The 24,807-nt window shown below is 39.9% G+C and overlaps 1 protein-coding gene across 1 annotated transcript in view; it reads left to right on the top strand.

The window, feature by feature from the left end:
• The window catches only part of LOC124596458 (structural maintenance of chromosomes protein 4-like), a 317,218-nt gene that overhangs the window by 227,887 nt on the left and 64,524 nt on the right, over positions 1-24,807 (top strand). The window contains exons 13-14 of the mRNA XM_047135592.1: positions 483-724; positions 17,893-18,016. Coding sequence (XP_046991548.1) covers positions 483-724; positions 17,893-18,016 — 366 coding nt within the window. The remainder of the gene's footprint in view (positions 1-482; positions 725-17,892; positions 18,017-24,807) is intronic.

Below are 24,807 nucleotides of genomic sequence, written 5' to 3'. Positions count from 1 at the left end.
GATGATTGTCTGTATCAACATGACAATGAACCCTGTCGTAAAGCAGCATCAGTGAGGCAATGATTCGTAGACAATAACATCCTGAAATGGTCAGACCTGCCTGGAGTCCTGATCTGAAACCAGTTGAACACCTTTGCGTAAGTTAGAATGTCTACTTCACTGCAAACCCCCGTGTCCAACATCAGTACCTTCTCTGGTTTCATCTCTTGATGAAGAATGAACTTCCATTCCTTCACAGACATTCAACCACCTCATTGAAAGTGTCTTTAGCAGAGTTCAAGTCATCATAAAGGTGAAGGATGGTCACACCCCACATTAATGTCAACTAGTAGGTGTCCAGATACTTTCGATCAGATAGTGTGTATCCAGTTTCATTTGTTGACAGTAAAGAGACAAGCATTGTTCTCAGCACTAAAGACAGTGCTAGAGTTTTATAACATCTTCATTTACTGATTTCTTTTCCTTTTTTTCACAATTTCAAGGCACAATGACAGGTGGAAAAAGGACAAATAGACCTGTTGGTATGGGAGAAACTGCAACTGCTACCACACACGCTGTAACTTGGAATGAAATTTCAAGAATAGAAGAAGAATATGTTCATGTGGGAAACCAATTCTCTAATATTTGTTCATCTTTGGAAGACTTGGAGAATACCATTACCTCCAAAGAAAGGTGGTTACAGTCGGCAAAGTTAGACATCTGCAAGCTAAATGAAGACATACAAGTGAGTACACCATGTGAATAAATAAGAAAAAGATGTGTAACACAAATATTTTCCATCATCAGTGAATATAGAAAACTTTTTTCTTGATTAAAGTAAATAAACATTTCGCTTCTTGTTGAAAGGAAGAGCTGTAAATGACAGACATACTTTTCAAACTGAAAGTTGCTGTATCTTTTAAATAAAGGTACATTGATGTCATATGGTACCATTTGCAGGGAAATCTTAAGCAGTAGTTCCATGGCTCATAGCTATGTCACCTTGTGAAGCAGAATACAGTTTCTTAAGTTGACTGTATGGTATAGATGGTTGTGATATGTGCACAGAGTGGAGAGTTGTATTTATCTTCATATTGATGAATAATTGTTTCTCAAAAAGAAACCTTCCAGATGAAATAGGCATTATTCTCCCTGTCTTGTTGGTTCACTGGAATCAATACTTCACAACTGTCTCCATTTCCATTAAGCTTATTTCATAATTTACCAAACCAAGCAAATTGCTTGTGGAAGCAGATGAAAGCAAAGAAATGAAAATACATGATCAAATGCCAAGTCCTTTAGATTTATTTAGACCGATTCCAGTAGCACCCCTGATTAACACCAATTTCAAATAGTCAACCATTAAAGAGTTTATAAACTTGGTCAACCATTAAAGAGTCTATAAACTTGGTTAATCGAACAAAATACTGTAAATGATCTGGTTGCCATTTTTGTTGCTGTGCTGAGCTTTGAATTTGTGTACACAGTAAGTTTTACTTAGTAATCATGAACTTAATTGTTCTGATACCATCCCCATCGCTTGACTGACATCTCCTTGTAGCAACATAAAGAAAGAAAGAGAGAGAGAGAGAGAGAGAGAGAGAGAGCAAATATTCCAGTGTCCAGAACTATGGCACAGTTATTCAGTGTGCAATAAACACAGATTGAATGGCCCCAGAGGTACCTCAGACATTTATACATCTAAGAAAAAGCATCACAGATAATTTAGTGGGGCTTACATATCTATAAAAGAAAATTGAGAAGTCACACAGTCCAGGAAACACTGGCCATCAATCAGTTTATTTCATTTAATGTAAATGGATAGATAAAAAACAGTTACTCACCAAGCAGTGAAGGGGAAAACACACACACACACACACACACAATATGGACATTCATTGACTTTGAATTCGATGCACCCACTTCACCCCTGTAATTGCTGTATTTCACTGTACAACCAGTTAAAGATGGGGCAGATCTTAGGACCCTGGGGTTTGCAAAATACCTGGCAAGTGTGGCCAGTCTTACGTCAGACAAACAGTGCACACTGGAGAACACCACCACTCCAAAAAAAATCTGCTTTAGCTGAACTTGCTCATGGCAGACGCTAATAGTTTCTAGGACAATATACATTAAGAAGTCATTGAAATAAAAGTCATTGACAGCACTCTTAATAGCTGCCTAGTGCTGCATGGGCTACAGAAATTGCAAGGTTGAAACTGGCACATCAAACTCAGAGCCAACATATGCCCATTGTGCATACAAGGATGTACCAGCATTCCACCAGCAATCATTCCATGCTATGATAGCCAAGGAGTACTTGGTCAGAAACTCATGGCATTTTGACCATTTGACACAGTTGGAAACCCAAAAGTATTTTATTCAATGTTACCATTATGTGATTCTACATTCTTATGTAAACTAGTTTTCTTGAAGGGGAAATTCTAATTCAATGTTTTGAAGACATACTACTCTGCAGATTGGATACGTTTGAAGAAATTAATTATAATGTCTTTAATGGCACAAGTTACTATAGTTGGTTTTCATACATCCAACACGTAGCTAATCTGTATGTTGCTCACTTCATGTCCTATGCATATCGATTATGTTGCTTCTGATCATACTGTGCTGTTTTGTTTTGTTTTATTTTTATCTCAGCATACTTCAGTTTGTGTGAATGTATTGACCAACAGGATTGGCCAGCATGTGTTTATGGCAGCTATTGTATCTCTTCCCAGGTACTGGGATGGAATACATCTTGTGATCATCTATAGTTCTATTTGAATGTTTTAGTTTTAAATATTGATTTTTCATGAGACACTGTTGTTCATTGTCTTAACAATGGTTCTAAATAGTTCATTGTGTAACAACTTTCAGATTTTATGTTTCTGTAGTTGCCACTGTTGGTGGACATGATGTACTGTACTAGTTTAGCAGTATAAGAGATTATATTAAGTTTTAACAGTCTTTGCTGCTGACATCATTGTGCCACTGCTCTCTGCCCCAGGTGTTACGTGGCTTCAATCATAGGACAGTACTTGATGTAATTGAGATCAGTGATAATCTTCCTCCTCCTCATCTGAAGGAGGTCTTTGGTGACTTTTATTATATGGGGATTAGCATATGGTGTGAGGCATGTTTCTGTTCATAATGTTTCAGCTTCTAATGCAGTAGGCATCATCAGAGACCAAAAACTCAGGTAATAATATAATAGTTTCAAATTCAAACAAGCACAGCAAGCCAAACTATCCAAACTTGTTTGAGTTTGAAACTACTATCTTGGTCTTTATAGCCTCTGATGATGTCTCCAGCATTAGGACAGGAAACATTAGGCCCAGATGCCTGTCTTCAACAGTAACTTAATGCTTACATAACAAAATTCATCAAGGATGCATATACTGGTTGTGAAAGCCTGTATTTTATGATCAAGGAGATCTGCCATTGTGCAGAAGAGAGTGGGACACGCAGTAACAATCATGTGGCTACAAATCAGCTGTATGGATCCATTGGGTGACAGCTGAAACATTGCTACAGACTCTGATGTAATTTTCAAACAGTGGGACTCGTGGTTGGTTGGTTGATTCTCAGTAGGGGACCAAACAGCGAGGTCATCAGTCCCATTGGATTGGCGATGGATGGGAAGGAAGTCGGCCATGCCCTTTCAAAGGCATCATCCCGGCATTTGCCTGAAGCAATTTAAGGAAATCACGGAAAACCTAAATCAAGATGGCTGATTGCCGGTTTGAACCATCATCCTCCAAAATGCGAGTCCAGTGTACTAATAACTGTGCCACCTTGCTCAGTGAGATTCTTGGTTAAACTGCTATATGTAAACATGAATGTCTCCAGTGGATTGAAACCTGTGACACAGTCTGGATATTACATTTTGTAGATGCAGTGTCTAGCTTTTCATCTGTGTTCAGGCCACCGCCAACTTAAGACTAAATCTGTGTGCTGTATCAGAAATCAAATCTGGTCTTTTAGCGTAGGTTTTGCACTCATTGCCCATACTCACGAATATTTAAAGATCTAGTTTCATGCCTCAGTCTGACACACTGTTTTATATGGTCAGGGAATTCCATAATAGTGAAAACTCAGTTGCAGAATGGATTATTCATTTTGGAAACAATCCCAGGTTATGACAAGTGTTCTGTGTCATTACCTCTTTTTTGCCACCAATACTTGTCCAGCAAGGTATGAATTAACACCTCTCTTCAGTTTTCAAAGAAGGTAATAGATGTACTGGCAACTAGATACTTGGAGTCAGACTCTGAGCTGTGCTTGTTTGTCAGTTGATAAGATTGTTGTCCACAAAAATGTAAGCTGTAGGTTCAGTTCTAGATGCAGGTCAAAATTTCAGTATCATTACAAAATAAAAGATCAGTTCTTCATTTCTTTGATTGTCCTACTCTTCAATTTTGATTCAGATAATGTGTTCCTGGCACATTCCAGTGAACAATTCTTACCCATCAATTGATAATACTTTCGTGCATATCCAAGCATAGCACCAAATAGTTTGTTAGCAGGTCCATGCCCTCATTAATCATTACTTCCAGGAGGTGCAAGTGACTCTGCACTAAGGCGTTTGTTACATGCTACAGCGTAACACTGATAGCAGTATTTTTCATGTCATGCCATGATGATTTGTGTGTTGGCCACAGGTAAAACACAAAACTGTCATTAACTGAAACCCAACTTAATCTCTTGGGCCAGCAATGAAATCAGCCAACTACTGCAGTTTAAACTGTAAATTTCAGAGGTTATGATGATGCTCTTGTATTATTATGAAGCAAAACCAGCCAATAAAACCTATTGAGTGTGATTTTCGGCTGTTCTGAAAAACTTCAAACTTATCTCAGAGATTGGTTTGATCGTTTTGTCTTCCTGCAACTCCAGGAAAAACAAGCAAGCTGTGGTGGAAATTTACATGAGGGAAAATATAGATTTTTCTACCCTATCTGACTTAACTAGAACAGATATTGAAAAGGATTATGAAATTGTAGGTATTCACTTCAACCTCGTTATTGCTGCAGTTTACCTTTCACTGTCTGGAAATTTTCAACTTTTCCTAAATGAAATGAAGTATTTGCTAAATAAAGTAAATAAAATGGTTTGTGAGTTGATAATCTATGATGACCTCAGTATTGATTTCCTCACAAATAATAGAAACAGAGAGGCCCTTCTGAACCTTGCAGCATCCTTCAATTTAACTGCTGAAGTAACAGCTGCTACTTGGATAAAAGAAACTTGTGAAACAGCTTTAGATCAATTTCTAATCAAGAAAAGGTTTAAAAATTTACAATGCATATTAGGCTTCAAAATGAGAGGCAGTATTAGTAACAACATCGTCTTATAAGTGCCACATGTAGAAGGTATAATCAGGATAATGTAAACTACTTCAACAGCTTATTACAGAAAGAAAAATAGTCACAGGTTTACAAAATTAATTATATAAATAAAAAATTCAGCACATTCATTGATACAATAACCCATTTCTTACAAAATTGCATTCCCACTGAAAACTGTAATCATAAGAGGGAATTCTAGAACAAACAGCTGGATCACAAGTGGAATAAGGGTTCCATGCCAGAAGGAAAGACTACTTCATGTAACATGTAAATCAAAAAATTCCTCACTTTAAATACACATATATTATAAAAATACTAAAAAAGTAATAAGAGTGGAAAAATAATGCATAATGATGAACACATTTATAATTCAGCTAATAAAGTGAAGGCTATGTGGAGTGTTATAAAAAGAAAAAGAATCTGCTGAACACAGACCATCCTGCAAAAATATAACACAATCACAAAAAAATAAAAAAGTAAGAAACCCTTTAAAAGTAGCCAACACATTTAACAAATTTTTCACGGGTTTGTCGATAATATGATACAATCAGACTTACATAAGAGCACCCAAGCCAATGAATATAAAATAACTGCTTGTAGAGGGTCAATGTACATCAGTTCTATCTCACAAGATGAAGTAGCTTATGCAATGAAAGAAGTGAAAAATTCCAACTCTGCAGGTATTGATGGTGTCCCTTCAACAATCTTACAGAAGAGTGCATCAAACCTAATTGAAGTACTTACACACTTATGCGATTGCTCACTCCAGGCAGGCATTTTCCCTGATGTACTGAAAATATCTAAAGTCATTCCATTATATAAAAAAGGTGAGAAAGATAATGTAAATAACTACAGGTCTATCAAAATTTCCTCCTGCATTTCAAAAACATTAGAAAAACTTATGTATGACAAATTTATGAAATTTGTAAATAAAAACAGTATCTTATGTTATGAACAACATGGAATCAAAAATAGAAGGTCGACAGCAACTGCTATTTATGAGTACATCAGTACCGTATCAAGCCAAGTGTACAAGAAATGGGAATCAGTGGGAGTATTTATTGACCTTTCAAAAGCTTTTGACATGGTGGACCATAAGATTTGCAGCTGTCAAAGCTTGAAAAATACCGTATTTGATGTATCAGTTCCTTCCCGAGCAATCGTAAGAAGGCAGTGTGTATTAAGCACACAAATATCCACCTAAAAACTGTACCTGAACACTTAACAGACTATAAACAAATTAAATATAGTGTACTCCAAGAATCAGTCCACAATGCTACTGAAAGGAGATACCAATGAGGAATTACAGCAATCAGTAAACACTGTCACATAATAACTTAGCAGCTGAGCATGGAATAAGAGCTTGTAATAAATAGTAAAAAAAACCATTGCACTAAAATTCCACAAAACTCCAAACAAGGACATGTTTATCTCATAGGTCTTTATCAATGATGAGCTGTTTGGTAACAGTTTGGAAACCAAATCCTTAGGACTTTGGCTGCAGAGCAATTTAAAATGGAAGATGACCTAAACAAATTGCAAAATGATTTAGATAAGATATCTGTATGGTGCAAAAAGTGGCAACTGACCCTGAATAAAAAAAGTGTGAAGTTCTTCACATGAGTACTAAAAGAAATCCGCTAAATTTCGATTACGCAATAGGTCACACAAATGTGAAGGCTGTAAATTCAACTAGATACTTAGAGATTACAATTACAAATAACCTAAATTCGAACGATCACATAGATAATGTTGTTGGTAGAGCAAATCAAAGACTGCTTACACCATGCTTGTCCACCCCACTCTGGAGTATTGCTGTGCAGTGTGGGATCTGCATCAGGTGGGACTGACGGATGACATCGAAAAAGTACAAGGAAGGGTAGCTCGTTTTGTATTATAATGAAATTGGGGAGATAGTGCCACAGACATGATACGTGAATTGGAGTGGCAATAATTAAAACAAAGGCATTTTTCGTTGAGATGGGATCTTCTCATGAAATTTCAATCACCAGTTTTCTCGTCCGATTGCGAAAACATTCTGTTGGCATGGGGAGAAATGATCATTAGAATAAAATAAGAGGAATCAGGGCTTGCACAGAAAAATTTTAGTGCTCATCTTTCCCGCATGCCATTCAAGAGTGGAACGGCACAGTGACAGCTTGAAGGTGGTTCATTGAACCCTCTGCCAGGCATTTTATTGTGAATAGCAGATTAATCACATAGATGTAGATGTAGATGAAGCATATTAAATACCTTAAAGCAGAACTGAGCAAGCCATGGTACTGTCTTTGCTCACTGAATGTTGTGGGTAGAAAACAGTAATGAATGTTTATCATGCCCTCTTCCATTCTCACCTTAAATATGGAGTCACTTTCTGGGGAAACTCTGAAACAGCTAATAGCACTTCCATGCTACAAAAAAGGGCCATTAGAATCTTGTTTGGATGCAGATCTAGAGACTCTTTCAAACCTGTTTATGATATCTGACATTCCTCCATTACCATGCGTGTATAGTATGGGATCCTTATATTCTTTAAAATAAATGTAATATGTAAGGAAAAGGGGAAAAAAAACTGTGATGTGCGTGATCAGTTTACCAGACAAAACAAAAATTTACATATCACCCAAATCAACACATCTCTGTGCCAAAAAGGTACTTTCCACATGGGAGATAAATTTTGTAACTAACTTCCTGAAAACGTAAAAAAGCTGTTACTGAGGTCAAAAACTTTGGAAAATCTAAAGTCATATTTACAACATCTCTGCTTTTACTTCATCCAAAAATATTTAAATTAATGAAGTATGTTGTATAAATATTATAAAGTTTATTATTGTAACCTTAAATAAGTATGCCTAGAAATCACTTTCAGAAGTGTGCTTATACAAGGGTGAGTCAAATGAAAACCTTAAATTTGTAATAACAAATCGAAATTTTGAGCCGTTATCCTGTAAGTTGGTAAGTGTGCTACAAACAGCATGCAGAATGGCCTGTAGGTGGCAGCTTACTGCAAATGCACACATACCGTCGCAGTATCAGTATAAAGATGGCCACCCCACTTGTGACTTGCACCAGGGAAGAACAGCATTCTGTTATTCAGTTTTTGCGTAGTGAAGGTGTGAAACCTATTGAAATTCATTGGCAAATGAAGGTTCAGTACGGTGATGCATGTTTGTTACAGCAGCAAGTCTCTGAATGTAGTAGGAAGTTTGCAAATGGTGTGACTTCAGTCAAAGATGCTACTCTTCCAGGTCAGGCATAACGAGTTGTGACTCCACAGAACATTTCAGCAGTTAAAGCGAAGGAAAGCCACCAAGTGACACTGAATGACATTACAGCATGTTTACAGATTAGTCATGGGTCAGCACACCACATTGTGCATGATGTGCTCCAGTTTCACAATGTGTCTGCAAGATGGGTGCCACGGCAGCTGACTCCTGAAATGAGAGAACGAAGTTTTCATGCTTGTGAAGAATTTCTTTGGCGCTTTGAACGAGAAAGTGATGGCTTCCTTGCAAGAATCGTTACTGGGGACAAAACTTGGGTTCACTTCCAACAACCGGAAATGAAGAGAGCGAGCAAGGAATGGCGCCATTCCTCATCACCAAAACCAAAGAAGTTTCTAACAGAACCATCAGCAGGGAAGGTTATGCTGACTCTCTTTTGGGATGAAAAAGGCGTCATTTTGGAGCATTACATGTGTAGAGGGACCACCGTCACCAGTGCATCATACACAGATCTCCTAAAAAATCATCTGCGGCCTGCAATCAAATGACAGTGATGTGGATTGCTGTCAGCAGGTGTCCTTTTGCAACATGACAATGCAAGGCCCCACACTGCCCGTACAACAGTTGCAACAATCACAAATCTGCATTTTGAGTGTTGTCCTGATCCACCATACTCACCAGACCTTGCCCCAAGTGATTTCCATATGTTTGGACCACTCAGAGATGCAATGGGAGGAAAGAAGTTCCATTCTGATGAAGAGTTACGCCACGCGGTGCATGAGTGGTTGTGCAGACTACCAAAAGAATTTTTTTCTAAAGGAATTTATGCACTTTGTAAATGCTGGAGGACTTGCATTGAGCGTGGGGGAGATTATGTTGAAAAGTGATACAGCTTTGTACCATTTCTGCACAATAAATAATATTTAAAAAAATATTTAAGGTTTTCATTTGACTCATCCTCATGACTTGACTTGTCCAATGTCTTATGCAAAAGATGCTTTTCTAAACAACAGGGCCAATAAATACAATACAGTACAATCATGACAGGCACCATGCTATTTATGGTGGTGTACCCTTGCCTTTCTCTGACCTTTGAACTGATGTACCCAGCCAGTTATAAGAGAACTACCAGCTAAAAGTGGGTCCAAATTACAGTAAGCCTTGCTTTACACACATACAAAACTCATTGTTAGAGGCTAAAAAAAACAATATCTGACAAAAAATTTTGTACCAGTGTGAACCGAATCATAGACCTTTATAGTGTGACACTCGCCCATTTAGCCTTTGAGCCACACATATTAAAACTACAAAAACTAGTAAGAGTTCACATCAACCACAATTTCATTTACAAATCTCACAAATTAAATGACATACAATTTTCAGGAGTTCAAGTGGCATCAGATTAGTGAATAGACAACATATTTATGTTTTCCTTTTATTTATATGTACTCATTTCTGTCTTGGCATGTGCATAAAGTGATAGGGTGGTATGCTTTTCATTTCATTTTTGTGTACTTGGTAATTTATGGCTGATTAGGTGTTAAATTCACTGTTTAGTGTAGAGAACTGGGCTGTAACCACTCTGTGAAAAGTCAATACCCAGTCAGCAGATATAAACATCACCAAGGGCACCTTCCATTGAATTAGGTTACAGAGCACTTACTCATATGTTGATTTCATCAATAGTCAGACTATATTATATGTGGAACAGACATACCGAACTTATCACACATGCTTTACCCGTTTTTTTTTTTTTTTTTTTTTTTTTTTTTTTTTTTATGTATTCAAATACTTATTAAAAATATTTATGTAAAAATCGAACTGATATCCTCAATATCATGAAAAGAAGTTTCTACTCACCCTATAGCGGAGATGCTGAGTCGCAGATAGCCACAACAAAAAAACTCTCACAATTAAAGCTTTTGGCCGTTAAGGCCCACACACACACAAAACTCGTGTGTGTTTGTGATCTATTGTTGATGAAGGCTTTAACAGCCGAAAGCTGTAATTGTGAGAATCTTTTTGTTGTGTCTATCGGTAACTTAGCATCTCTGCTATATGATGAGTAGCAACTTTCCTTCTCATAATATTGTTGCATTCCGTCCTGGATTTTCCAGTGTTTGATTTTAAATAGCATCCCCCATTTATGAGACTGACAGATAATTGAGAAAAATTAGAAGTTTATCTTATTAGCCACTTATGTTGGAACTTAAATTTCTGGATACTAATAATGCAAATAATCAGTAGCACCCTATACCTTTGCATATGAAATAAAATAATGTTTCATACATAAATAGAAATAAATAAATAATGCTTTTCCATATGTAGCCAGTACCCACATTTTCATGAATTTAAATAATTTAGGAGTATGGAAGACCATTAATTGAGTAGCAGACATGTTGAGTCATCGACAGGCACACACAAAAAAAGGAGAAGGAAAACTTTGCTGAAGTTTAGAAAAAATCCTTTGACGAGCTAGAGGACACGCGCCCACACACACACACACACACACACACACACACACACACACACACACACACACACACACACTCCATAAGATATTGTTACTGTGCAACTCCATCTACACACACCACATCTCCAAAATAAATAAAGCCATCTGGATCCTTCCCTGCAACATGTGCTTCTTTGAACTACATGAATGGGAAATTCGGGATGGAATGTAATAATATAATGAAAAGGATAGTTGCTACTCACCATATAGCATAGATGCTGAGTCGCAAATAGGCACAACAAAAAGATTATCAAACAATTACCTTTCGGCCAACAAAGCCTCAGTCTAAATTAGACAACATACAGTCAGGCGCACACTCCGCAAACGCAACTCACACACACACACACACACACACACACACACACACACACATGACCACACCCACTGGCGGCTAGAGTCAGACTGCCTCTGACTGTAGCTACCAGAGACTGTGGTCATGTGTGTGTGCGCGTGAGTTGCGTATGCTTGAGTGTATATGTGTTTGTATTGTCTAATTCTGATAAAAACTTGTTGGCCAAAAGGTAACTGTGTGACAGTCTTTTTGTTGTGCAAGTCTGTGACTCAGCATCTCCACTATATGGTAATAGCAACTATCCTTTTCATTATACTACTACATAGATGGAGTTAGTCTTGCAACACATCCTTCGCTTCCATAACCCTCCTGGCCTCGATCTCCATTAACCCACTGTTCCCACATCCTCTAACCAATAGTTTCCTTACTATATTTCGTAAATGTAAAATGAATTAGTGTGCTGTAAACCACAGTATAATAACTTAAGAAAAAGAACAGAGGTTCTGTTGTATATACTGTAAGTTCAAGGATGGAAAATGTTAAATCATGTTTCAAACAATGGAAACTACAGGTTGGAATATCAACAGTATAAGGAAATGAACATCAACAAAAGCAAAATGAGAATAATGGAATGTATTTAAATTAAATCAGGTGATGCTGCAGGAATTAGATTAGGAAATGAGGCGCTTAAAGTAGTAAATGAGTTTTGCTATTTGGGGAGCAAAATAACTGATAATGGTCGAAGTAGAGAGGATATAAAATGTAGACTGACAATGGCAAGGAAAGCATTTCTGAAGAAGAGAAATTTGTTAACATCGAGTGTAGATTTAAGTGTGAGGAAGTCCTTTCTGTAAGTATTTGTATGGAGTGTAGCCATGTATGGAAGTGAAACGTGGATGATAAATAGTTTAGACAAGAAGAGAATAGAAGCTTTCGAAATGTGGTGCTAGAAAAGAATGCTGAAGATTAGATGGGTAGATCACGTAACTAATGAAGAGGTATTGAATAGAATTGGAGAGAAGAGAAATTTGTGGCACAACTTGACTAGAAGAAGGGATCGGTTGGTAGGGCACATTCTGAGGCATCAAGGGATCACCAATTTAGTATTGGAGGGCAGCGTGGAAGGGTAAAAATCATAGAGGGAGAGCAAGAGAAGAATAAACTAAACAGATTCAGAAAGATGTAGGTTGCAGTAGGTACTGGGAGATGAAGAAGCTTGCACAGGATAGAGTAGCATGGAGAGCTGCATCAAACCAGTCTTGGGACAGAAGACCACAACAACAACAACGGAGATGATAGATTGCTACTTTCAACTTTCGGCCAAAGCCTTCTTCAGAAATGAAAACACACACACACACACACACACACAGAGATATATATATATATATATATATATATATATATATATATATATATATATATATATATATATATATAAAGAAAGATGATGAAACTTACCAAACAAAAGCGCTGGCAGGTCGATAGACACACAAACAAACACAAACATACACACAAAATTCTAGCTTTCGCAACCAATGGTTGCCTCGTCAGGAAAGAGGGAAGGAGAAGGAAAGACAAAAGGATATGGGTTTTAAGGGAGAGGGTAAGGAGTCATTCCAATCCCGGCAGCGGAAAGACTTACCTTAGGGGGAAAAAAGGACAGGTATACACTCGCACACACACACATATCCATCCACACATACACAGACACAAGCCTAAGGTAAGTCTTTCCGCTCCCGGGATTGGAATGACTCCTTACCCTCTCCCTTAAAACCCATATCCTTTTGTCTTTCCTTCTCCTTCCCTCTTTCCTGACGAGGCAACCATTGGTTGTGAAAGCTAGAATTTTGTGTGTATGTTTGTGTTTGTTTGTGTGTCTATCGACCTGCCAGTGCTTTTGTTTGGTAAGTTTCATCATCTTTCTTTTTAGATGTATTTTTCCCACGTGGAATGTTTCCCTCTATTATATATATATATATATATATATATATATATATATATATATATATATATATATATATATATATATATATTCGTGGCAAACGAATCTGCTCCAGTCCGGAATCCCTGAATCATTACACCAACAACCTGAAAACAGCTTTCGCATCCCGCAACTACCCTCCCGACCTGGTACAGAAGCAAATAACCAGAGCCACTTCCTCGTCCCCTCAAACCCAGAATCCCCCACAGAAGAACCACAAAAGTGCCCCACTTGTGACAGGATACTTTCCGGGACTGGACCAGACTCTGAATGTGGCTCTCCAGCAGGGATACGACTTCCTCAAATCCTGCCCTGAAATGAGATCCATCCTCCATGAAATCCTCCCCACTCCGCCAAGCGTGTCTTTCCGCCGTCCACCTAACCTTCGTAACCTGTTAGTTCATCCCTATGAAATCCCCAAACCACCTTCCCTACCCTCTGGCTCCTATCCTTGTAACCGCCCCCGATGCAAAACCTGTCCCATGCACCCTCCCACCACCACCTACTCCAGTCCTGTAACCCGGAAGGTGTACACGATCAAAGGCAGAGCCACGTGTGAAAGCACCCACGTGATTTACCAACTGACCTGCCTACACTGTGATGCATTCTATGTGGGAATGACCAGCAACAAACTGTCCATTCGCATGAATGGACACAGGCAGACAGTGTTTGTTGGTAATGAGGATCACCCTGTGGCTAAACATGCCTTGGTGCACGACCAGCACATCTTGGCACAGTGTTACACCATCCGGGTTATCTGGATACTTCCCACCAACACCAACCTATCCGAACTCCGGAGATGGGAACTTGCCCTTCAGTATATCCTCTCTTCTCGTCATCCGCCAGGCCTCAATCTCCGCTAATTTCAAGTTGCCGCCACTCATACCTCACCTGTCTTTCAACAACTTCTTTGCCTCTACACTTCTGCTTCGACTGACATCTCTGCCCAAACTCTTTGTCTTTAAATATGTCTGCTTGTGTCTGTATGTGTGGATGGATATGTGCGTGTGTGCGAGTGTATACCTGTCCTTTTTTCCCCCTAAGGTAAGTCTTTCCGCTCCCGGGATTGGAATGACTCCTTACCCTCTCCTTTAAAACCCACTTCCTTTCGTCTTCCCCTCTCCTTCCCTCTTTCCTGATGAGGCAACAGTTTGTTGCGAAAGCTTGAATTTTGTGTGTATGTTTGTGTTTGTTTGTGTGTCTATCGACCTGCCAGCGCTTTTGTTCGGTAAGTCACCTCATCTTTGTTTTTTATATATATATATATATACAAAGATGATGTGACTTACCAAATGAAAGTGCTGGCAGGTCGACAGACACACAAACAAACACAAACATACACACAAAATTCAATATATATTCTCACAAGCAGGCTCAGCTCACACACATGACCACCATCTGTGGCAGTGTGGACCAGAATGCTAACAATTTAGCTTTCAGCCTAAGCCCTTCAGAAAAGAAAATGCATACATATTCACACAAGCAAGAACACCTCACACACACATGACTGGTAGCTCGGACTGGAATGCAGCTGTCACATGGAATGAAAGCAGTGATCTGTAGGGGGTAAGGGAGGGGAAGGGGAAGGGTGGGGGATAGCAAGGTACACTTGGGGGGAGAGAAAAGTGCTGTCTGTTGGAGCATGCAGGGACTACATGGAGGCATGAAGGTTGCCAGCACAGCTTTCGGATCTGAGTTGCCAGAGTTGGCGGTCATGTATGCATGAAGTGTGCTTGCTTGTATGAATGAATGTGTATATGTTTTCTTTTCTGAAGAAGGCTTTGGATGAAAGTTAAATTGTAACCAACTTTTTGTCGTGTCTGTCTGCAATTAAATGCGTCTCTTCACTATGATTTGTAATGTATTCTTTACCTAATATTGTAAATCATGATTTGTATGACCTAAGAATGTGATGTCTAGATGAAAGAGTAATTTTGAAGTATGGAACAGGGTATACAAAAGTTGTGCTAGGAAGATATAAGTACATACTTCTGTAACATCCGACATGTAAATTACAAAGATCTGATAAGATAAGGGAACACAGTCTGTCAATGAATGTAGTATGATAACTAAAACAAAAAAATAAATAAATTCTTACCTTTTTTTGCAACACTTTTAAGTTATTCATATTTACCGCAAGTAGTTTCCCATCCAGTGATGGTTCTATTATGAGAATAGTGATAGTTAAGAAGGTGAGTGGAATATTTTTAGCTCATCGTCCAGCGCTCAACCAAGTTAAAATACATAGCTGGCTGTGTTCTACAAGACACTATAAAAACTTTTCACACTTAAATTCTAGATCGCATATCTGTTTTCAGTGAGGATGCATTACTTCTTTTTGCAGTCTGATTCACTCCTGCTTTGTTCAGAGAATAATGAAATCATCAGAATAAAACTTTTCCATTACTGCTTAGTGCTGCTGCTCACAGTTAAGTACTAAGACAGCACCAGCCCTAATGCTGCTTCAGCCTTTGTTGTCAGGCAGCTTTATCCTTGTGCTATTCTTTTGACAGTTAAATATTATTGGACCAGAAATCACATACCTACCATCAGCAGCCAGTCACTTTCAATATAACAAAATAAAAATACAAAACTAAATGCTATTAAATAAAATTTGACTTTAAGTCTACTTTGCCCTCAATAGCTCATAACCTATTCCTTGACGATGGAAGTAGGGAGGCTGGAAATGGACTTCTACATGGTTTGGACGTAGTAAGGTGCACCAAATGGTTGTAAACCATGGAACAGTTTAAGTCCTCAAGATCAAGCAGAAAATTCTGGTTTCCCCTATGAAAACTGAGGAACAGGAATCAGCTTACATGTGAAACTAATCTGCACATCATGAAACGTGGCTGCAGATCACCTTTACAAGTGTGTGTGTGTGTGTGTGTGTGTGTGTGTGTGTGTGTGTGTGTGTGTGTGTGTGTGAGAGAGAGAGAGAGAGAGAGAGAATTTTTTTTACTTCGGCCACTGTCTCATGCCTCTTAGTTACCACAATTAAACTCAAAAAAGTACATTTCTTATGTAATTAATCACTGTAATGTATTTACTGTACTTTGATTTAGAATGTTCCTATTTGAGGTTAAAATGGGTTCAAAACTTGCTAAATGATTAAAAATTTGAAACTTCCTGGCAGATTAAAACTGTGTGCCGGACCGAGACTCGAACTCGGGACCTTTGCCTTTCACGGGCAAGTTTTCTACCAACTGAGCTACCCAAGCACGACTCACGCCCCATCCTCACAGCTTTACTTCTGCCAGTACCTCGTCTCATACCTTCCAAACTTTACAGAAGATCTCCTGCGAACCTTGCAGAACTAGCACTCCTGAAAGAAAGGATATTGCGGAGACATGGCTTAGCCACAGCCTAGGGGATGTTTCTAGAATGAAATTTTCACTCTACAGCGGAGTGTGCACCGATATGAAATTTCCTGGCAGACCTCGGGACCTTTGCCTTTCGCTCTTTACAGTAGCTCTCCTGCGAAAGCTGTGAGGACGGGGCGTGAGTCGTGCTTGGGTAGCTCAGTTGGTAGAGCACTTGCCCGCGAAAGGCAAGGGTCCCGAGTTCGAGTCTCAGTCCGGCACACAGTTTTAATCTGCCAGGAAGTTTCATATCAGCACACACTCCGCTGTAGAGTGAAAGTTTCATTCTAGAAACATCCCCTAGGCTGTGGCTAAGCCATGTCTCCGTAATATCCTTTCTTTCAGGAGTGCTAGTTCTGCAAGGTTCGCAGGAGATCTTCTGTAAAGTTTGGAAGGTAGTTGACGAGGTACTGGCAGAAGTAAAGCTGTGAGGACAGGGCGTGAGTCGTGCTTGGGTAGCTCAGTTGGTAGAGCACTTGCCCGCGAAAGGCAAAGGTCCCAAGTTCGAGTCTTGGTCCGGCACACAGTTTTAATCTGCCAGGAAGTTTCATATCAGCGCACACCCCGCTGTAGAGTGAAAATTTCATTCTAGATTAAAAATTTACTAATGTAAAAATGTCATGAATAAGAAAAATATTTTTGTCTGAAACCAATCTAGATCATACTTACATTCATGTAAGAAGGACTCATGAACAAGCTTATCCTGTATATGGTGGATGGCCAGTCCTTAGCTTTTGAAATTGAAAATTTGACAGACATCTAAGTTATTTGTGTTGTTTTGCTAACACAATACTATTGTATGTTTGTTAAAGGGTGTCATATTTGTAATAATCACCCTTATTTTATTTCCACTGTGTTTGTGAACATAAAGTAGTACTGTTACATTTTTAACTGTTGTTCCTTTAGTCTCAGCTAGTTTGGATCCCAATCCTTTTTGCTTTCCTCATTCCATCCCTTCTTCATGGAATATCTCATGGAGCTCTCTCGATTCACAATTCCTCTTAACAGATACTTATTTTCTTCCTTGATCTCAATACTTTTGCTTCATCATATAATCTGTGAATATGCTATGTTTAATTCACTCATTATGCTTTACAATTTATGAATTTATGCCTGTAGCACTGTGACGATTGTGTTTGTTGATAGTCGATCTTAGAGAATAATGAGTCTGATCATGTTACATTGTCTTTGCAGCACAAAGTGGAAATGCAGTCAGTGCTACTCAGACAATTGGAAACAGAACAAGGGAGAAGTCAGACATTGCCTGATCCACAACTACAAGCTACTCTTGTATTGGAGTTGGAGAACTCAAGAAAAGGTATTCTTCAATGCCCATCTTTTAGTGGCAAGAAAAATATATCTTTATGTATTCTCATATTTATTACATTTATTAAAATCAGGTTCCTTGCATAATTTGACATTTAACTATCAAAGTTATAATATTTTGCTTATGGTTTTATGTTTTGACCTTGTTAAATTTTTAACTGTCCTCAACTAACGGTATGTACACATGTACAAAATTAAACATATTTTGTTCACATCCCAGTTATTTTTTTACCAAACATGGAATCAGACTGATAATTGTGGATTGTATATCTTTATGTATTCTCATATAAATTAATAGAGGGAAACATTCCAAATGAGAAAAATATATCTAAAAACAAAGATGATGTGACTTACCAAACGAAAACGCTGGTACGTCGATAGACACACAAACAAACACAAACATACACACAAAATTCAAGCTTTCACAACAAACTGTTGCCTCATCATGAAAGAGGGAAGGAGAGGGAAAGACGAAAGGATGTGGGTTTTAAGGGAGAGGGTGAGGAGTCATTCCAATCCCGGGAGCGGAAAGACTTACCTTAGGGGGAAAAAAGGACGGGTATACACTCGCGCACACACACACATATCCATCCACACATATACATACACAAGCAGACATATTTAAAGGCAAAGAGTTTGGGCAGAGATGTCAGTCGAGGCGGAAGTGCAGAGGCAAAGATGTTGTTGAATGACAGGTGAGGTATGAGTGGCGGCAACTTGAAATTAGCGGAGATTGAGGCCTGGTGGATAATGGGAAGAGAGGATATATTGAAGAGCAAGTTCCCATCTCCGGAGTTCGGATAGGTTGGTGTTAGTGGGAAGTATCCAGATAACCCGGATGGTGTAACACTGTGCCAAGATGTGCTGGCCGTACACCAAGGCATGTTTAGCCACAGGGTGATCCTCATTACTAAAAAACACTGTCTGCCTGTGTCCATTCATGCGAATGGACAGTTTGTTGCTGGTCATTCCCTCATAGAATGTGTCACAGTGTAGGCAGGTCAGTTGGTAAATCAAGTGGGTGCTTACACACGTGGCTCTGCCTTTGATCGTGTACACCTTCCGGGTTACAGGACTGGAGTAGGTGGTGGTGGGAGGGTGCATGGGACAGGTTTTACACCGGGGGCTGTTACAAGGGTAGGAGCCAGAGGGTAGGGAAGGTGGTTTGGGGATTTCATAGGGATGAACTAAGAGGTTACGAAGGTTAGGTGGACAGTGGAAAGACACCCTTGGTGGAGTGGGGAGGATTTCGTGAAGGATGGATCTCATTTCAGGGCAGGATTTGAGGAAGTCGTATCCCTGCTGGAGAGCCACATTCACAGTCTGATCCAGTCCCGGAAAGTATCCTGTCACAAGTGGGGCACTTTTGTGTTTCTTCTTTGGGGGGTTCTGGGTTTGAGAGGAAGTGGCTCTGGTTATTTGCTTCTGTACCAGGTCGGGAGGGTAGTTGCGGGATGCGAAAGCTGTTGTCAGGTTGTTGGTGTAATGGTTCAGGGATTCCGGACTGGAGCAGATTCGTTTGCCACGAAGACCTAGGCTGTAGGGAAGGGACCGTTTGATGTGGAATGGGTGGCAGCTGTCATAATGGAGGTACTGTTGCTTGTTGGTGGGTTTGATGTGGACGGACGTGTGAAGCTGGCCATTGGACAGGTGGAGGTCACCATCAAGGAAAGTGGCATGGGATTTGGAGTAGGACCAGGTGAATCTGATGGAACCAAAGGAGTTGAGGTTGGAGAGGAAATTCTGGAGTTCTTCTTCACTGTGAGTCCAGATCATGAAGATGTCATCAATAAATCTGTACCAAACTTTGGGTTGGCAGGCTTGGGTAACCAAGAAGGCTTCCTCTAAGCGCCCCATGAATTAGGTTGGCGTATGAGGGGGCCATCCTGGTACCCATGGCTGTTCCCTTTAATTGTTGGTATGTTTGGCCTTCAAAAGTGAAGAAGTTGTGGGTCAGGATGAAGCTGGCTAAGGTAATGAAAAATCTAAAACCTCTTTCCTCAATTTCCAACAATTAAAGGGAACAGCCATGGGTACCAGGATGGCCCCCTCATACGCCAACCTAATTCATGGGTCGCTTAGAGGAAGCCTTCTTGGTTACCCAAGCCTGCCAACCCAAAGTTTGGTACAGATTTATTGATGACATCTTCATGATCTGGACTCACAGTGAAGAAGAACTCCAGAATTTCCTCTCCAACCTCAACTCCTTTGGTTCCATCAGATTCACCTGGTCCTACTCCAAATCCCATGCCACTTTCCTTGATGGTGACCTCCACCTGTCCAATGGCCAGCTTCACACGTCCGTCCACATCAAACCCACCAACAAGCAACAGTACCTCCATTATGACAGCTGCCACCCATTCCACATCAAACGGTCCCTTCCCTACAGCCTAGGTCTTCGTGGCAAACGAATCTGCTCCAGTCCGGAATCCCTGAACCATTACACCAACAACCTGACAACAGCTTTCGCATCCCGCAACTACCCTCCCGACCTGGTACAGAAGCAAATAACCAGAGCCACTTCCTCTCAAACCCAGAACCCCCCAAAGAAGAAACACAAAAGTGCCCCACTTGTGACAGGATACTTTCCGGGACTGGATCAGACTGTGAATGTGGCTCTCCAGCAGGGATACGACTTCCTCAAATCCTGCCCTGAAATGAGATCCATCCTTCACGAAATCCTCCCCACTCCACCAAGGGTGTCTTTCCACTGTCCACCTAACCTTCGTAACCTCTTAGTTCATCCCTATGAAATCCCCAAACCACCTTCCCTACCCTCTGGCTCCTACCCTTGTAACAGCCCCCGGTGTAAAACCTGTCCCATGCACCCTCCCACCACCACCTACTCCAGTCCTGTAACCCGGAAGGTGTACACGATCAAAGGCAGAGCCACGTGTGTAAGCACCCACTTGATTTACCAACTGGCCTGCCTACACTGTGACACATTCTATGTGGGAATGACCAGCAACAAACTGTCCATTCGCATGAATGGACACAGGCAGACAGTGTTTGTTAGTAATGAGGATCACCCTGTGGCTAAACATGCCTTGGTGCACGGCCAGCACATCTTGGCACAGTGTTACACCATCCGGGTTATCTGGATACTTCCCACTAACACCAACCTATCCGAACTCCGGAGATGGGAACTTGCTCTTCAATATATCCTCTCTTCCCGTTATCCACCAGGCCTCAATCTCCGCTAATTTCAAGTTGCCGCCACTCATACCTCACCTGTCATTCAACAACATCTTTGCCTCTGCACTTCCGCCTCGACTGACATCTCTGCCCAAACTCTTTGCCTTTAAATGTGTCTGCTTGTGTCTGTATATGTGTGGATGGATATGTGTGTGTGTGTGCGAGTGTATACCCTTCCTTTTTTCCCCCTAAGGTAAGTCTTTCCACTCCCGGGATTGGAATGACTCCTTACCCTCTCCCTTAAAACCCACATCCTTTCGTCTTTCCCTCTCCTTCCCTCTTTCATGATGAGGCAACAGTTTGTTGCGAAAGCTTGAATTTTGTGTGTATGTTTGTGTTTGTTTGTGTGTCTATCGACGTGCCAGCGCTTTCGTTTGGTAAGTCACATCATCTTTGTTTTTAGATATATTTATGTATTCTCATATTTATTACATTTATTAAAATCAGATACCTTGCATAATTTGACATTTAACTATTAAAGTTAATATATTTTGCTTATGGTTTTATGATTTGACCTTGGTAAATTTTTTAACTGTCCTCAACTAATGATATGTACGCATGCTGTACAAAATTAAACATATTTTGTTCACATCCCAATTATTTTTTTTCCAAACATGGAATCAGACTGATAGACCGTCATCTTCCTTTCCTTATCAGTTCGCAACTTAGTAACTTTTATGTCTCTACTAGTCACCAAAATGCTTCAAGATTAATACAATAAACTTGTATTCAGGAGTAGCCAGTGTTAAAAAAACCCTCTGCTGTATACTGTAAGCTTAGAATCTTGGCTATTTGTCCACTGTTACTACTAAGTCATTACTTGTATATTTTGTTTTTCCAGATCTAGATTTCAGATGACTTCCCTTCTTATCAACTTGTCTACTTGTTACTCTTTCTTTGTTGTTCTGTATTGTCCATGTCCTTATGATGAAATTTGAAAGGCTAGGGATTCAGCAAGGCTGTTGTGGAAGAGGGTAGAGGACACATAATGAATGACTGTATCCATAGAGGTTGAATATCAAGTGATTCACTCTATAATTTTTTAAGGAAAGCTTTTATTGCTTAATTTGATAATATGAGAATTTGACTCTTTTGCTAAATGAAATAAAATTCTTGTATAATGTATTGCCTCTTTGCTAACAAAACACATTTCTGTCTTCTAACATAAGGTTTGTTATTGTAGAGCAAAAAAACTGAACGTCATACTGTGGGAGACCCAGGTGCAAAACCTGCCCAATCCACCCACCCAGCACTTACTATTCCAGTCCTCTCACGGGTTTATTGTACCCCATTGGGGGCCGGACCACCTGTGAAAGCAGCCGTGTCATTTACTAGCTCTGCCGCAAGTATTGCACAGATTTTTATATTGGTGTGACTACCCACCAGCTGTCCACCAGGATGAAAGGCCACTGCCAAACTGTGTCCAAAAGCAAAGTAGACCAACCTTTGGCACAACATGCAGCTGAACACAACACACATGATTTCAATGGCTGCTTCACTACCCGAGCCATCTGGGTCCTTCCCTGTAACACCAGCTTTTCTGAACTGCACAGATGGGAGTTATCCTTAGAACACATTCTCTGCTCCCATAATTATAATGGCCTCAACCTACAGTAACATACTGCCCCACACCCTCCACCCAACAGTTTCCGTCCCTTCTGTCCTGTTATCTCCTCCCCATTCTCATCTCCCACCTTGTTTATTTGCAGCCCTCTGCCATTGCATTTACCTGTCTTTCCCTGCTTCTCTCCTTTTTTGCTCCTTTATTGCCCACCTCCCTGCCCCACAACCTCCTGACACTGTGCCTGTTGGCAGCCTAGTCCCTGCAGACTCCACCAGACAGTGTTCATCTCTCTCCCCACCCATAGACTACTATCCGTTTCCCTTCCCCTTCTCCACCCCCACCCCCTCCCCCTCCTCCTCCTCTAGATTGCTGCTTGTGTCCTACTTCATGCTGCATTTTGGCCAGAGATGCTAGAGTTGGCAGTTGTGTATGCATGGTGTGTGTGTGTGTGTGTGTGTGTGTGTGTGTGTGTGTGTGTGTGTGTGTGTGTGTGTGCGCGCGCGCGTTTTACTGACATAGGCTGTGGCCAAAAGCTGTATGTGGGTGTCTTTTAACTGTGCCTGCCTGCAACTTGACATGTCTTCTTTACAGTAAGTAGCAATCTTTGATTTGAACATTGCACGGAATTACTTAAAAAATTAAATGGATCCATATCTCTTTGGTCAATAAACATATTCTCATATTACAGTCTTGTATGTAAATTTATGGCTTATCTGAAACCAAGTCATAGGTCCTTCAGCACATCAAAGCTAGGTTGCTCAATTCAATATCAAATTTTGTTAAAGTAGCTTTCATTTCATTAAAATTCTTCGATTTCCTTATGTGATCAAGACTTCCAGTTATTGTAGTATTACAAGAGTGTAAATAGATTTGGAAGGAGGGGGGCTATGCAGGGTGCAGGCAGTTGGGACAAATTCAGCCAGCCAGCTGAAAAAAAATCCTTTACAAACAAACTATAGAATGTGCTGCTATCACATATCCCTTCCGCTGTCCACAAACCCCTCTCCATTATTCCGTATCACAGCTGGTTTTCATAATTGAGTACCACCTAGATCACCAGATTGGGCGATATTTTCCAATTTTGTCTAGTAATTTGAGAATTTCGAGCAAGTTTTTATAAGGAAATGGTACGATCATCATTTGGACGGCATTTTTGTTGAGCAATGTGATTTTGGGTGACACAGGAAAATCCAAGTGTATTTTTTATGCATTGATTTTAATTTAATGTGATTTGTAATGATGTTTACTGCTCCGCTGCCTTGTGAAATACTGAAATAATGCAACCACATAATTCTACCAGTCTTCAAATATCAACTTCAGTGCTAATATTAAACCGAATTATGAAGATAATTGGCCTATTACTGTAGTGCATACATGTTTTTAACTTACCGTAATGCCAGTGGATGAATCAAAATTGGCTTTCCTCTTCTTTCTTATTACAAACTTGTCCATAATTAGAAACTATCACAACAGCACACAGCAAAAAAACAACAAATGGTAGCACTTAAATTAAATTCAATTGCAAGCAAGAACTGGACTCATTAATAAAACGATTGGGCTCAAGTAAGACCAACAATGTACAATTATTGGTCTTGGCATATGTATTGGCAATAGCTGATAACTGCTATAGATATAGCGATAGCTTAAATCTGTTGATGACTGTGTTGATTATCGTACTTCATATCGCTTGTATGTCATATGATTGAAAATCAAAATAGATTTCAATTTCACGACATGGCAGCTAAGATGGTGTAATTTCATGTAGGTGATACGAGAGCTCCAGACCCCATGGACAACCTCCCCCACCCCCACCCCACCCACACTCCCCCCACCCCACCCTTTGGCTACATCATTGACTGTGGAAATTCAGGATCCATTTACCTTGAGGCTTAGTGGTCAGAGCATCTGCATAGTAAACAGGAGACCTGCATTTGAATCCTGGTCCAACACAAATTTTCAACTTTTCCTACTGATGTACATCAATGCCCACTATGCAGCTAAATGTCATTCATTCCTTTGTATCT

The sequence above is a fragment of the Schistocerca americana genome, chromosome 2 (genome assembly GCF_021461395.2).
Source record: "Schistocerca americana isolate TAMUIC-IGC-003095 chromosome 2, iqSchAmer2.1, whole genome shotgun sequence".
In the NCBI taxonomy this organism is placed as follows: Eukaryota; Metazoa; Arthropoda; class Insecta; order Orthoptera; family Acrididae; genus Schistocerca; species Schistocerca americana.
Note: the sequence above shows the minus strand (reverse complement) of the source record. Positions and strands in the feature narration are given on the sequence as shown.